The 15,200-nt window shown below is 35.4% G+C and overlaps 1 protein-coding gene across 2 annotated transcripts; it reads left to right on the top strand.

The window, feature by feature from the left end:
- The first annotated feature begins 4,198 nt into the window (after nucleotides 1-4,198).
- LOC110437995 (uncharacterized) lies at nucleotides 4,199-11,542 on the top strand. Of its 2 annotated transcripts, XM_068214286.2 has the most exons (9): nucleotides 4,199-4,396; nucleotides 5,819-6,676; nucleotides 7,668-7,847; nucleotides 8,035-8,132; nucleotides 8,235-8,285; nucleotides 9,086-9,467; nucleotides 9,551-9,727; nucleotides 9,942-10,071; nucleotides 10,164-11,542. In XM_068214286.2, exons 1-9 carry the CDS (start codon nucleotides 4,237-4,239, stop codon nucleotides 10,171-10,173), a joined length of 2,046 nt encoding a protein of 681 aa, XP_068070387.2. In that variant the 5' UTR covers nucleotides 4,199-4,236; the 3' UTR covers nucleotides 10,174-11,542. The 2 variants fall into 2 exon arrangements, 1 of the variants encoding a protein (XP_068070387.2); XR_012392437.1 differs by lacking the exon at nucleotides 10,164-11,542 and having other exon boundaries at nucleotides 8,235-8,404; nucleotides 8,501-9,467.
- Nucleotides 11,543-15,200: the final 3,658 nt, after the last annotated feature.

The raw sequence follows: 15,200 nt of genomic DNA, 5'->3' as shown, positions 1-15,200 counted from the left end.
CCCACAGCCTGACCCACTTACATGGAGAGAGAGATAGTGGAAAATCATCAAGGACTGGATGCTGTCATCTGCAGCTTTATGCGCATCTTCATGGCTTGGTTTTCACACAGATTTGTCTCTGTATTCGGGATTTCTGTTCATGAAATAAAATGTATATAAGCAAGATTTTTGTATCAGAAACATTCTAAACACATCAACAACATCTCATAATATAAAGAAGATTATATTTACTTGTGTATTTTTTTAATTCATTATAAAATATGCAAAAAAACGGCAAACAAATAATTATTATAAAGCATTTTTGACCAATTTTTGTTATTCTTTTGAAAATAAAATGTACCTAAATATATTTAAAAGCACTTGAAAAACAGTGCATCTGTAAAGTATTCATAGCACTTCACTTTTTCCTTTTTCACTTTTTCACCTTTTTTATGTAAAAGCCTTATTCCAAAATGGATTCAATTAATTTTTTTTTCAAAATTCTAAACACAATACCTCATTAATGACAATGTGAAACAATATATTTTTTAAATTGTTGCAAATTTATTAAGAATAAAAAACCTGAAAAATCACATGTACATAAGTATTTACAGCCTTTGCCGTGAAGCTCTAATTTGAGCTCAGGTACATTTTGTTTTTACTGATCATCCTTGAGATGTTTCAGCAGCTTAGTTGGAGTTCACTTGTGGTAAATTCAGCTGATTGGACATGATTTGAAAATGTGTGAAAGCACAAACCAAGCATGAGGAAGACAAAGGAATTGTCTGTAGACCTCCAAGCTTTAGAGTGCTCTTGATCACAGACTAGAGCGACGGTTCATCTTCCAGCAGGACAATGACTCAAAGCACACCGCCAAAATCAATGGAGTGGCTTCACAACAACTCAGTGAAGTGGCCAAGCCAGAGCCCAGACCTAAATTCCATTGAACATCTCTGGAGAGATCTGAAAATGGCTGTACACCGTCGTATCAAGTAGTATTAAGCAAAGGCTGTGAATACTTATGTGCATGTAGCTTTTCAGGTCTTTTTATGTTTAATAAATTTGTAACAATTTCAAAATATCTTTTTTCACATTGTCATTATGGGGTATTGAGTGTAGAATTTTGAGAAAATAAAAAATCTGGAAAAAGTGAAGACCTATAAATACTTTTCGGCTGCGCTGTTTGTGTGTGTAATTTATTCTAAATAATGAATTTTATTTAAAAGGATACTGTAATGTAATTTATTTCCAAACATGTTTTTACATATGAAGGCTGAAATTCAAAAATATGTTTTATTGAAAGTTACCAAATATATTTTATATAAATATATTTACATTTTATATATATATATATATATATATATATATATATATATATATATATATATATATATATATATATATAATGTTAATATATAATTTATCAAGAAAAAATATGTTTGTAATATTATAGATTTTTATCTTTCATTCATTTTCCTACAGCTTAGTTTCTTTATTCATCAGGGGTCGCTACAGCAGAATGAACCGCCAACTTATCCAGGGTATTTTTTATACAGCGCATGCCCTTCCAGCTGCAACCCAGTATTGGGAAACCTCCATAAACACTCATTCACACAAATACACCAATTTAGCTTATTCTATTCACCCATAGCGCACAGGGCCGTGCACAGACATTTTGAGGGGCAGGGGCCTAAACCAAAAAAAGGGGCACTAAGTGGGTGGGTTCTTGCTTATACAAACTTTCTAGATGTTGTAAAAGTACAATTAAAAGAAAAAAAAGTACACTGTAATAATTTCAGAACTATTTACCATTTTACATTTTATATTTACCTGTACCTTTAACAACAAAACTTTTTTTTTGTCCTGAAAGATCTTTATAAGCTCATCTTCCATGTATGTGATTCACATTTACACATTGCGGATAATAACAGAAACTATTTACTGTTGGATGGACAATCTGAACATTTTCTGTCTCCATCACCTTTACTTTGCTGAGTTGACTCTGAGCCAGTTTCATCTTAGAATGAATAACAAAGCATTTACAATATTTAAATTATTTAAATGTCCATCTATCTTATATGACACTCTAGCATATCCCTTCCAGATTAACAGTCTTACTTGACTGATTTTAGCTCATGCTCAGTGGTCTCTCCCTCACTTTTTGAAGCTGCTTCTGCCTCTTAATATTACTTAATATTAATATTAAACTTAATATTGCATTTTTTAAACTATTTATAGGCCTACTATTGACATGGTTTGAATCAAATGATTTGCTGTAGCCTGTGATTATAGTGATTATTATGGAAAATATAGGCCTACTTAATTAGACAAGCACAGCTAAATGTTCCATATGATGATTTACCTGCTGGAGCTTTAAATCCATGTTTTCAGTGTTAAACTACCTTTATTAGCCTTCCTTCGTTCTTTCTCTCTCTGTCTCTCTTCTTTTTTGTAAAGGCATTGTTTTTTGAGAATTTTTTTTGTCAACAAAGTGTTCCAACAACAGAAAAATGTTATTTATTTACAGGCTGAAAGGGGCACCTCAGCCAATGAGGGCAGAGGGGCAGTGGCTCTAGCCACCAGGCCACCCCCCTGTCCACGGCCCTGCTCTGCACATTACTGTGCATTCATGAAACATGACAAAAAGTCTTGGTCTGTTGTAAGTTTTTAGTTGTTAGGATCATACAAAATCATATTCTTCCCCTCAGATGCTGTGAAGTGATGGAGTCCAGATGCTACAGGCACAGAAAAAGATGCAGCAATGGAGGAACACAGCGAGCACCTTCCAGGAAGAGCTGGAGGATAGTAGAAATAAAGACTCTAAAATAAAATTTCACTTGTGTTGTCTATATTTCTGTGTTGTTGTTTTTTTTATTTATTCTTCTTAGATGTGTCTGTTTAACAGTGATGTAAATCTGTTACTATAGGCACAATAAATAGTTTGCTTAATTGTAACACTATTGCACTCAAATAATGTATTAATTGGGGTTTACAGGTGACTACAAGTAGACCGGATTTGACTTTTCATTTTGGTACTACTTTTTAACCATGACGCGACGTGAATTGTTTAACAAAACGAGAAACAAAAAAGTGTCCAGCACCAAAAGCCTTCATAAATCAATACTTTTTAAATAGAGTTTTATATAATAAGTAAAATCCACTGATAATGATAATATTTTAGCGATTATATTTTATGTCAAAGAAGAATTTTACTAATTTACAAGAGAAGCATAAAAAGGGAAGGACATTATTCTAATTATTATTATTCAGATGATTTATTATTCAGATGTTATTATTATTTAGATATTATTATTTATTATTCAGATGGCCAATTTCTGACTAGTGAGGTTATTTGTGCCTACCAGTTTGTTATTTGTCCAATAAATCATAATACATTTTTTTCTTTCTCTTGTGGACTGATAATTTATGGACTATTTTAGCCCAACCCTTCATATTTCTTATTCAATCTTTTATGTTTAAAACACTAATGTCCACTTAATATTGACTGTGATAAACAACTTTAATACATGTTTATATGCTTTGGTAAAATATCACCTCACTGATGACAAATTTGTATTATTTATTTTTAAATTTTTTTTACTGAATTCAATAACAAAGATACAAAATCCAATTTTGCACAAAAAACAATGATAATAAAAGATCAGGATAAATAACATAAACATATATATATATATATATATATATATATATATATATATATATATATATATATATATATATATATATATATATATATATATATATATATATATAAATTTAATTAAAAGAGAAACTATTTTTTAAATTAACAATTAAACAGAGATACATAATTCAGATACAGCAAGAGGAAACAAGGACTTATGTATCCGTGATATTTCCAAAATATTTATCATAATAATCCAAGAATGTATAATTTTCTTGTTATTAACTAGTCTAAGAGATTTAGCTAATAAAAACATCAATTTCAATCAAAAAATGTGAAAAAGAAGGCTGCGAATTGGAGAATTTTTGTTTGAAAAAATTAAAACATAAAATAAAATAAAATAAAATATTTTCCATACAAAATAAAAAAGTTAATAATGTTGTTCTCTTATATATCAGTTTTACCTTCATAGTAACAAATAATATCTTGAAGTTGTAAGTGTCTGGAAGAAGCAATCTCATGACGAATAAATAGAACGAGAAGAAGGCCGTTACGTCATAGCCGACAGAATTCCTCAGAGTGACAAACGAACGAGTACAGTGAACAGTGATTTAATGACTTTAGCGACTTGTTTTGCGTCTCAAATGGAAAATAATAAGTCAACTTTGTTTTTTCATCGAGTTAAAAAGATCACGACTGACTTTGTCAACAATAATCATCAGAGTGACACGATGGCTTCTCCTACACCTTGTACCACGACGAGAAGCCCAACAGGTGAGATGAGAGTTTACAAAAACGGTGTATTCCCACCTATTATTTAATAAAAACTATAAAAAATAATAATATATCGCCATATAACGAAGCTTACAGACTTAAGAGGCAAATATTCAACCTCTCGTGATCGTAATGGTTTCGTGTATATTGTATATTTTCTGACTTTGGGATTGAGGCCTGCTGTCATTTTATGTATTGACATTCTGGCTTTAAAGTTTCTCCTTTCCACTCAACAGAAATTGTGCCTCGCTAACGTTACTGATAAAAACCATTCTAATATTACTTTAATTTAAACTTTATGTGTAGACCTACGCAGTAATTTTCTTAGTTTTTGATGGTGTGGAGGAATATTTGTTATATTTGAGCAAACTGAGTGAGAATATTATATTTAAGTCTTTTATTGGTTTAAGCAGGGATAAATTAATACAATTAAGGGAAAGTTGGTTTTATATTCACACATTCTGACTTTCTTCTTAAAAATATAATAACAGAAATATTGTTTTAAATTCTAAATGGGAAAATCATATTAACAGCCAAATTACTATCATTCTACAACATTGTTTACTGTCAATTAATTAGTTATAACGTTGATTTGAAGTCTTACTTACATGCTATTTCACACCCAATGTTCAAATTAGCATGGTAAACAACATGGAGACAGTTAAATTAACAAACATGAACCCAACTTTTCCTCCATAATAATAAATGTGTATAGCTCTGTTTCTTTAACTGAAGTTCTGGAGCCAGACTTCTCTTTTCATTTGGAATTCTAAGACTGATTGTTAAATGTTTTAAGTTATAATTTACTCACAGATTTCTTAACTGAAGATCCAGAGCACAAGAAATTGTTAACTTTGAGTTTGACGATTGCTAATGGAAAGCTGCAAAAATATGGATTTTGTTTCATTATTTTTTTGTGGTGGAGAAGTGGTGCTTGATTGAAGAATGTCGATGTAGATGTGGCACCCACTGAAAAAAAAATAAAAGGCTTCATAAATTTGATTAAACATTGTGATGGTGATTGTTAAATAGCTCAAACTATAACTATAATAAAATATTCTATAACTCAGAATTTTGAAAAATCAAAAAATTAGTTATTATAATAGTTTGCATTTCGTGTGAGCAGGAGTGAAATGTTTATTTTTGCAAAACAGTTGCTTCTAGGATTTTTCCTAATGTCTAAAATGGATGACTTATCGACTATTTGTTAGGTTGTATTTGTCATTTTACGTCATAGAAATGATTCGCAATTCCAATTAATTATTGTAGTTGTCAAACATTTTCTATTATAATTGTACATTTATTGTTGATGTTTCTTTTGTGTGATTGTCTTTTATATGTCTAATTTTTAGCAGTTTGTCTATTTTAAACTTGTGGTTAAAGAGTTTTCTAATGTTTCCCTGTTCATTTCCTTTACTTCAGAAAACCCAGAGAAAAGGAGGAAAGGGAAAAAAGTCTCTGCTTTCTTTAAGAGAGTATGGAAGGCTGCAAAGCGCCCTTTCCTTAGCTGTGACCAGAGCAGAGTGGTTCCCTTTGAACCACAGTCAGATAACGACTATTTCGAGCACCTGCCTGTTCCAGGTCCCTCAAGGACCGTCGCAGCACATGCAGACCCTGAGCCGGTGTTGCTGCCAGGCCAGGTCTGTGAAGAACCTCAGCCGTTGAGTGTTCCGGGCCCCTCCAGGATCAAGCAAACAGCAGATGTGCCGAATGCAGATCGGGCCCGTCCTGAGTCCTCAACGGCCCTCACAGGTCATGTTGACACTGAGCAGATGCGTCCGCCAGTCCAGGTCTGCGACAGTCTTGAGTCGTTGGCTGTTCCAGGACCATCCAGGATCCAGTCAACGACCATCGCAGATCATGTTGACCCTGAGCAGATGCGTCCGCCAGTCCAGGTCTGTGAAGATCCTCAGCCCTTGAGTGTTCCGGGCCCCTCCAGGATCAAGCAAACAGCAGATGTGCCGAATGCAGATCGGGCCCGTCCTGAGTCCTCAACGGCCCTCACAGGTCATGTTGACACTGAGCAGATGCGTCCGCCAGTCCAGGTCTGCGACAGTCTCGAGTCGTTGGCTGTTCCAGGACCATCCAGGATCAAGCCAACGGCCATCGCAGATCATGTTGACCATGAGCAGATGCGTCCGCCAGTCCAGGTCTGTGAAGATCCTCAGCCCTTGAGTGTTCCGGGCCCCTCCAATATTAAGAAAATGACGGATGCAGATTCGGTCAGTCCTGAGTCGCCTCCGTCTGTTCAAGACCCCTCTAAAATTGATGGGACTGATGGTGAGTCATCCTGAATTTGGTTTATTTTATTTCTGCCATCTGTTATTTTTACTCTTTGTTGTTTTTAGTTTCTAAATCAGACAGTGTCATTTGTTGTACTGTTGGTTGTGTATTAATTATTACAGTGCTAAACATATATAAGTACACCCCCACAAATCTCTCATTTAAATTTATATTTTCTATAGGATGCTTTACAATATTCTATATTCTAATATCTTTCCATTTCTAAAAATGTTCTGTGACTAAAATATTATTTTAATAAATAAATCTGTTTATTAAATCAGTTTTGTTCAAATGCATCAATATATATTACTATATATTACCCATATTCACTGAGAAATGGATAAATGTAAAGCATATATCAGGGGTAAAGTCTAGATCGGATATGCGGCCAGCCGAAAGTGCAATATGCACATTAATAAAGTAGCATTTTTTTTTGACACTGTATAACAATAATTAATATTTTTACAGTACTGTGAGGGTTAGGTTTAGGGTTGGGGTGGGGGTAGGCGTTAAAAAATAAATTTTATTGGGTAATTTAATGGATAACATAACTAATACTCGGTACAACTGCTGTTTTTACATTACTGTGACTGTTGGGTTTAGGGTGCGGGTGGGGGTAGACGTTAATAAAATACAACAAATGAGAAATTTAATAAATAATAGAAATAATTTGCGTTAACTTCCGGCAGCAAACATATCCGCTCTAGCAACAACCCATATCAGGGGTGGCCAACCCTGTTCCTGGAGAGCCACCTTCCTGCAGATTTCAGTTGCAACCCATGTCAAACACACCTGCCTGTAATTATCACGTGGTGTTCAGGTCCTAATTAATTGGTTCAGGTGTGTTTAATATGGGGAGCAACTGAAATCTGCAGGAAGGTGGCTCTCCAGGAACAGGTTTGGCCACCCCTGGCATATATGAATGTTCTGAGCACTGTAGCTGCAGCTTTGTTCATGAAGATATTTCTGTTTGTTTTCTTCATTTTAGAAAACCCCAAGAAAGGAAGGAAAGGGAAAAGAGTCTCTGCTTTCTTTAAGAGAGCATGGAAGGCTGCAAAGCTCCCTTTCCTGCATTTTACGCCACAGCCTGAGCCAGAGTCAGAGCCAGACCTTGAGTCAGTATGTCTGCCAGGCCAGGGTCCTGAGGAGGCTTCTGGGCTCACTCGTGGTAAGTCATCATTCTGTAATTCATAATTAATATAGATTATTAATCACTTTACACCTGCATTTCTGATAGAAGTTACTGCTTTTAGATCATTGCATTAGGTCCAGATTTAAAGGACAGGAGTCATATATTTGATCAGTTTCATACCAGACAATCCAAGTAAATCTCCTTGCTTTTTTCTGTTTTTCAGGACTTGATCTGACTCAGTTTGAAGTCGGAGACCTGATTGGAGAAGGAGCTTTTGGCCAGGTGTATGTGGCATCTCACAAACGCAGTAAAAGAGTAAAGGTAAAGAACTACTTTTTTAAAATTCAGTCAACATTTTCCTCCTGATTAATAAATATAAATAATTTGTTGGCTTTAATTTAATTTGTTGTTGTTTTTCCGCAGGTTGCCCTGAAGTGCATGGTGAAGAGTCAACAGGACCGTTATCTGGACGTTGTAAGTTGATTAATTCACACAACAGTGAAAATGTGCTGAGCGTTTACTCATCCTTCACTTCTCCCGTACCTGTCTGGACCACTTTAAACTGAACTCAAAAGCAGATATGTTGGAAACAGGTAGCCACTGACCTCTATTGTAGAAAAAGAAAATACTTTTGAGGTCAATGCTTACTGGTTTTCAACTTTCTTCAAAATATCTTCTTTTGTGTTCAGCAGAAGAAATAAACCCAGAGACAAGTTATGAACACATGAATGTCGGGCTGTGGAATTAATTAAAATTCATTTAACATTAATGGAGGTTTTCCCAGAGATGGGTTGCGGCTGGAAGTGCATCCGCTGCGTAAAAACTTGCTGGATAAGTTGGCGGTTCATTCCACTGTGGCGACCCTGGATTAATAAAGGGACTAAGCTGACAAGAAAATGAATGAATGAATTATTGGAGGTTAAAATGATCATTGATTCATATCCCGGCCCCTTGTAAAGCAGTCTGCATTCATTTCTACACAAAGCTGGTCATCAGGGAAATCAAGTAGGAGGACTTTTGCAGCATGGGATGTGCTTGATTTATTCGAGTGTATACGAGTCATTCAGAAGTGCTAAAGAGCTCTTGTGCTGTTGTGTGCATGTGCTCAGCCTCAGAGACGGACAGAACACACACATGTAGAGTCCTCTTTTAGCTTAAACTGCATGACTGAATGCTCAAATGCAAGCAAAAATGTGTCACATAGAGAAGTTTGTGTTACTGTACTTTGTGCCATTCTGCTTTGGTAATGTCTTTGAAATCTGTTTTCTTTCTAGGATGGTCATTCCACACCTGTGCTTGCAGAAGTGGCAATGATGCTTAGGTTGATGAAAGCTCCGCGAAGTCCAAACATCATCAGATTACACAACTGGCTTGAGATTGAGGACAACTGTGTTCTCATTCTGGAGTACGCAGAGTCATGCCAGACCTTGCTTCAGTACATCAAAGACACAGCGGACATTGAGGAAAACCAAGCACGCCAGTTAATGCGTCAGTTGATCCGAGCTATAATGTTCTGCACTGAGCGTGGAGTTTTCCATGGGGATATACACACAGCGAACATCCTGGTGACTCTACCCCGACTAGAGCTCAAATTGATCGACTTTGGATGTGCTCAGCCAATTACCCAAAAGCCTTTCAACAAAAGTGACTATCGAGGTGAGTTGGAATTTTGTGTTAGTTTCTTTGCTCACAGTATTGTCTCATGAAATGACTGAATTCTGGAAATGTCTCTCTTACAGGAGCTGGACATGGCATGCCACCTGAGGCTTTGAGATGTTGTGTATTCCATGCTAACCCGGCATACGTCTGGACAATAGGCATCATGCTGTATGAAATAATGCATGGACGACTGGCCTTCAATAACAGACAGTCAATAATGTTTGGCGCAATTCAGATACACCCCAGGTTATCCACAGGTAAGCAGACACCTCTGAACAATCTCAGCCTCAGTGACAGAATCAAACATGTCAGTCATAAGTAAAATGGATTAAATATAATGCTTACAGGACCTGTAGATATTAAAGTCACTTAATTGTGGATGTTTTGTAACATTTGATGTTGTAAGATTTAAAGACGTTCATGAATGTTGAGTATGCAGACATATTTCACACTCTCTGTGACACTTTTCAGCATGCGTGGACCTGATTTCCCAGTGTTTGATCCGTAATCCAGCTAAACGGCTACAGTTACACCAGGTAGAAGAGCACTGCTGGTTCAATCCAACGACCCCAAATCCTGTGAAGCAGTTATACAAGAGGAGGTAGAGGAACACACAGAGTTTTATTTGACAGCCTTTCATATTACTGCTTAAATAACTTTGTCTTATTTCTGATTGTTTTTCTTCATTTTTAGAAAAAACTAAAGAAGTGAGGAGGAGAGCACCATTTCCAGACATTCACAAGACTGTTAAAGTTATTAATTACTCCCTCATGTCATTCCAAACCCCTAAGACCTCACTTTTCTTCAGTGTCAGTTCATGACGTGTGTTGAAGAGAGCTCTGTCCTGCGCTGTATGTGTGTCGCACTGCTGACATTTACCTCAGATGTGCCCACGCTTTGTTTAAATGAGAGGAAGTCGCGCAGGCCTCTGGGTTAAACATCAGCAGTGTGACACACATGCAGTGCAGTACAGAACTTCTGAAGTCATTATTTCTGTTTTATTGTTTTTGTGTTTTTCTTTCTGCATGAAAGAAGTTTCACTTAAAAATGACAGCTGTTGCTCCAAACCCCTGACACCTTTCTTCATCTTCAGAAAACTAGTGAAAATATTTGAGATGAACCGCGAGAACTCTCTGATCCTCCATAAACCACAAGAATGAAGAAATGTTTAAATCCCAGAAAACTTCATCAAACCATGAGAGCTCTGTCCTGCGCTGTATGTGTGTCGCACTGCTGATGTTTACCTCGGATGTGCCCACGCTTTGTTTAAATGAGAGGAAGTCGCGCAGGCCTCTGGGTTAAACGTCAGCAGTGCGACACACATACAGTGCACTGTGCTCTTATGAACGTGCGGTTTTAGGGTCAGAGAGCTCTCAGATTTCATTTAAAATGTTTTTATTTGTGTTTTCAATATGAAGTAAACATGAATTTGAACTAAGGACATGAGGCGAGTAATTAATGACAATAATGGTAATTAATGGTGCCTGGACTGCAGCTCTGCACAAGATGTTTGGCCAGAGGAGAAATGGTCGTGCCCAACTGAGCCTGGTTTCTCTCGAGGTTTTTTTCCTTCACTTTAGTTAATTGGTGAAGTTTTGTTCCTCGCCACTGTCGCCGCTGGCTTGCTTGGTTTGGGACTTGTGGAGCTGCGCATCGATGGATTTGCTCTTTAGTGTTTGGACTTTCAGCAGTGACAATTAAACCACACTGAAGTGAACTGAACTGAACTTCAACTCTGAAAACTGGACTGACACAGTTTCAATTTTCTTCTATGTTAAGCTGCTTTGACACAATCCACATTGTAAAAGCGCTGTAGAAATGAAGATGAATTGAACTGAATTAATGCGAAAACTCCATTAGGAAGTCCAGTGCTGTCACAGTTTTCTCCTCTAAAGTGTCATCAAAGATCTGCTCAACTATTTTCTACCTCATCAATGAATCTGGTGTTCTGTCACAAGGGAAAGGGATTGTTTTATAATTAAGTGTTCATAATTGTTTTGTAATGAATTGCTTTTATATATTGTTAATAATTAAAATAAAATCATGTGAATCAAACTGAAGCTCTGCTCATCATTTCTGTGACTTTTCTAAATGACTTTTTACTCAATTAAATTATTTACTCAAGTGTGTCCTAACCTATGAGTTTTTTTCTTCTGTTGAACACTAAAGAAGATACTTTAAAGAAATCTGAAAATCTGTAACCACTGATGTCCATAGTAGGAAAGCAAATACAATGAAAGTTATTAGTTACAGGTTTCCTGCATTTTCCAAAATTTTGTGAAAAAAAAATTCATTTTCCTTCTTTTGTGAAAAACAGAAGAATCTCATTGTAAGTCATTTTGGAAGGGCACTTTCTATCCAAGACTAAAAAGGGCATGTGCACTGCACAGGTTCAGCCCAATGTGTGCACGTGCCTGATAGCGCATGTCTTTGGACTGTGGGGGAAACCGGAGCACCCGGAGGAAACCCATTTGAGCACGTCGTCTTTTTACCATACATAATACCCTAAAAATTTCAGTCTGTAGGTTACTAACAGATCTGTAGTGTCTATTTGGGCTATAATGCATAACAGCAAGCATTTGTCTTGCTATTTCATCCATGCAGGTCCGCATGTTATGCAACAGCCCCATCTGTTCTTTAGTGCTTCAGACACCCTGTGGTTCAAATGATACACTGGCCACTTTATAAAGTACACTTGTTCTATTGCTTTTTAACACAAACATCCAAAAGCAACTCCGTGTATTTTGGCATGTAGTGCTCAGCATATACAAGTACACCACCCACATTTAAATGAATATTTTCTAAAGGATGCTTTACAATGTTATATTAAATATGCATACGTTAGATTAGTCAGTACTGAAGCCAAATCTGGAGCTTATCTAACAAAATAACTTGCAATCATGGTTTAAAAATTAGTAGCCCAAATTTGTTAAATCAAATTTTTAAAAATAGCTAAAAATCAAGAGAAACAAAAATAAATAGTAATGTCAAAATGTAGTTTGTATATATTTTTAAATGAATTCAATTGTATCCATTTCTAAAGATGTTCTGACTAAAATATTGTATTAATAAATATAAAAGTATGTTTAATAAAATCTGCTTTGTTCAAATGCACCAATATACATCAACCATATTCACTGAGAAATGGATACAAATATTCGTTTTAAAAATGGGGTGTAAGAGAATCTGCTGCAGTTCAATAGTCCAGAAAAAGAACCAAACATATTGTCAAAACATTCCATGAGACTTCAGGAGTTTAACTGTAATCAAACGAAGTAAAAAAAACGTGGTAAAATTGTAAATACAACTTTGTTTGCCTTTTTCTTATTTTCCCGCGTCAGGTAGCTTGGGCGCGCATTTACTACTGGCAGTATGACGTATTGCGAGTCAGCAGCACAACACACGCCATTTTTTTGCCCACAAGCGCGTGTTCTTGGAGTGATTATATTATATATATTTTGGAATGTTTTGACAATGTTTTTAGTTCCTTTTCTTGACTTTGAAAGCCTCAGAAGGATGCGGTAGCTCGGATTTCATATAAAATTACTTTTGTTTTGAAGATAAAAGTCTCAGGGTGTTGGAATGACATGGGGTGAGTAATTAATAACAGCCTTTTCCTTTTTGGCTAAACTATCCTTTTATTGGACTTTAATGTCTGTGGCTGACTGGCTATATACAAAACATTGGAAAGTTTTTTCAGTTGTTTAGTCAAGTATAGGCTCCTTTATGCCACTCTCTCTTAGATGGCGACACAGTGGCGCAGTTGGTAGCGCTGTTGCCTTACAGCAAGAAGGTCGCTGGTTCGAGCTCCAGCTGGGTCAGTTGGCATCTCTGTATGGAGTTTCCATGTTCTTCCCATGTTCAGGTGGGTTTCCTCCAGGTGCTATGGTTTCCCCCACAGTCCAAAGACAAGCACTATAGGTGAATTGGGTAAGCTTAGTTGTCCATTTTGTATGTGTGTATGTCCTGGTCCTCCAGGTAGGGATTAAGCATTGAGCTTACAACCCACCTCATTAAAAAAAAAAAAAAAAAAAAAACTAGATGTTGTGAAACACCAACATGGTGCGGGTAAATATGCAACTTTAATATAAATGGCCATGGGAGCAAGTAAGCAAATATCTCAGATACTTTTCAGAAGAATTTTATGTTTAGTATTATGTTTCTTATTTTTAGTCTTTCTACATTTTTAGCCTTCATAAAAACATTAATGAAACAAGATATCCCTTGGACATAAAATATTGTCTATTATAATCTGAAAACAGTTGTATATATAAATAATTTTTAAATGTACTTAATATTTTATTAGCCTTTTTTGATGCAGCTATACATAGTTTTTATTATTACTTTTTATATTTAGTTTTAGTTTTAAATGATTTGAATTAATTATAATAACCTTGTCAGGATATCTAAAGCAAAATAAATATTATATATATATATAAATGAATTCCACGTCTAAACAAAATGTGAGCTATATATGAATTTGGTTACCCATTTTACTGTATTTTTATGGTAAATTTATAATAATTAATACTTTAATTAAGAAATTAAAGTAATTTTGACCCAAATTTTGAAAATAAAAGTGTGAAAATAACTGTACGAAAAGCAAGAGTATGGTTTGCAAAAATGATGATTTAAAAAAGTATAACTGTGCAAAGAAACATCATTTTGTGAACAGCAAAGAATTAAATTGAATTAATCTCGGATTAAAACTAATCCTGGAGATTAAGGTTCACTACTTTACAGGTTTAATTCACTTTGCTTGGTAAAACATAGCAGCATTAAACCATTTTCTCCTTAATGAAACATTACATGCATTCTTAAGTTATACAAGGAATCAATTTATAAGGATATTTATTTGTGGCTTTTTTGTATTTACAATGCTAATTTAAGGAGGAAAGATCTACAGAATTTTTTGAATCTCTACTGACCCGTTTCCAATAAGTGGTACAGTACGGTACGGGTCACCCTTATCAGGCTTACGTTTCCATTGCCGAAAGGGTACCTAGGGTAGTTTCATTCAACTTCATTCTCGAGAAATTGTCAAAGTAAAGCTTTACTAGCCGTTTACATATCATATGAGAAGCACTTCTCACAAAATAGAAGCTTTATATGCTTAATATTAAATACTTGTATTTTTATTATTAACTTTTCCATGAACATGGTTTTGATTATAACCGCTGATCAATGATAATGCAAAATAGCCTGTAACGTCTGCAATTATATAAAATAAATAAATGCAACATATATGAGCACATACAGACCCTTACAGTCTCTGATATGTTTAGTTACAGAAAAACTACACACATCATACATTTAGTCCTTATTTGGGTTCAAAACATATAACTAAGTCCGTGCATCTGTATCTTAAATCTTCACCAGCACATGTAACCTTGGTTAGAGAGTAATTCAGTCATTCTGAGTTCATAATAGTTCAAACGGTGATGATAATAGTTAAACATGTTTTGTTCATGTTTTAGGTTGCTGGAAGAATCATTTGCTCTTTTGTTTTTTCACGTCAGTCTGGCATCTGTTCATTTCTGAACAGATCGGATGTCAGAAGCACTTCAATAATCATGCATACGTTATTATTATCAGATCAAGAAGTTTGTTATTTTAAGTATAGACACGCAACGAGTGCACACTAGAAAGCGAAACCTCTAGACGGCCTTGTAAAAAAACGACGGGGCACAGGGTGAATTCTGCTCTTCTTCTTGGCTTTGTAGCTGTTTA

The sequence above is a fragment of the Danio rerio genome, chromosome 16 (genome assembly GCF_049306965.1).
Source record: "Danio rerio strain Tuebingen ecotype United States chromosome 16, GRCz12tu, whole genome shotgun sequence".
NCBI classification, from domain to species: domain Eukaryota; kingdom Metazoa; phylum Chordata; class Actinopteri; order Cypriniformes; family Danionidae; genus Danio; species Danio rerio.
The sequence above is the reverse complement of the archived record's forward strand: the minus strand, read 5'-3'. Positions and strand labels throughout refer to the sequence as shown.

Excerpts from the sequence above, each read along its gene's own strand:
- LOC110437995 (XM_068214286.2), top strand. The coding sequence starts at position 4,237 with ATGACTTTAGCGACTTGTTTTGCGTCTCAAATGGAAAATAATAAGTCA. Across the intron at positions 4,397-5,818 it reads CACGACGAGAAGCCCAACAG|AAAACCCAGAGAAAAGGAGG; the intron begins GTGAGATGAGAG and ends CCTTTACTTCAG. Across the intron at positions 8,286-9,085 it reads AGGACCGTTATCTGGACGTT|GATGGTCATTCCACACCTGT; the intron begins GTAAGTTGATTA and ends TTTTCTTTCTAG.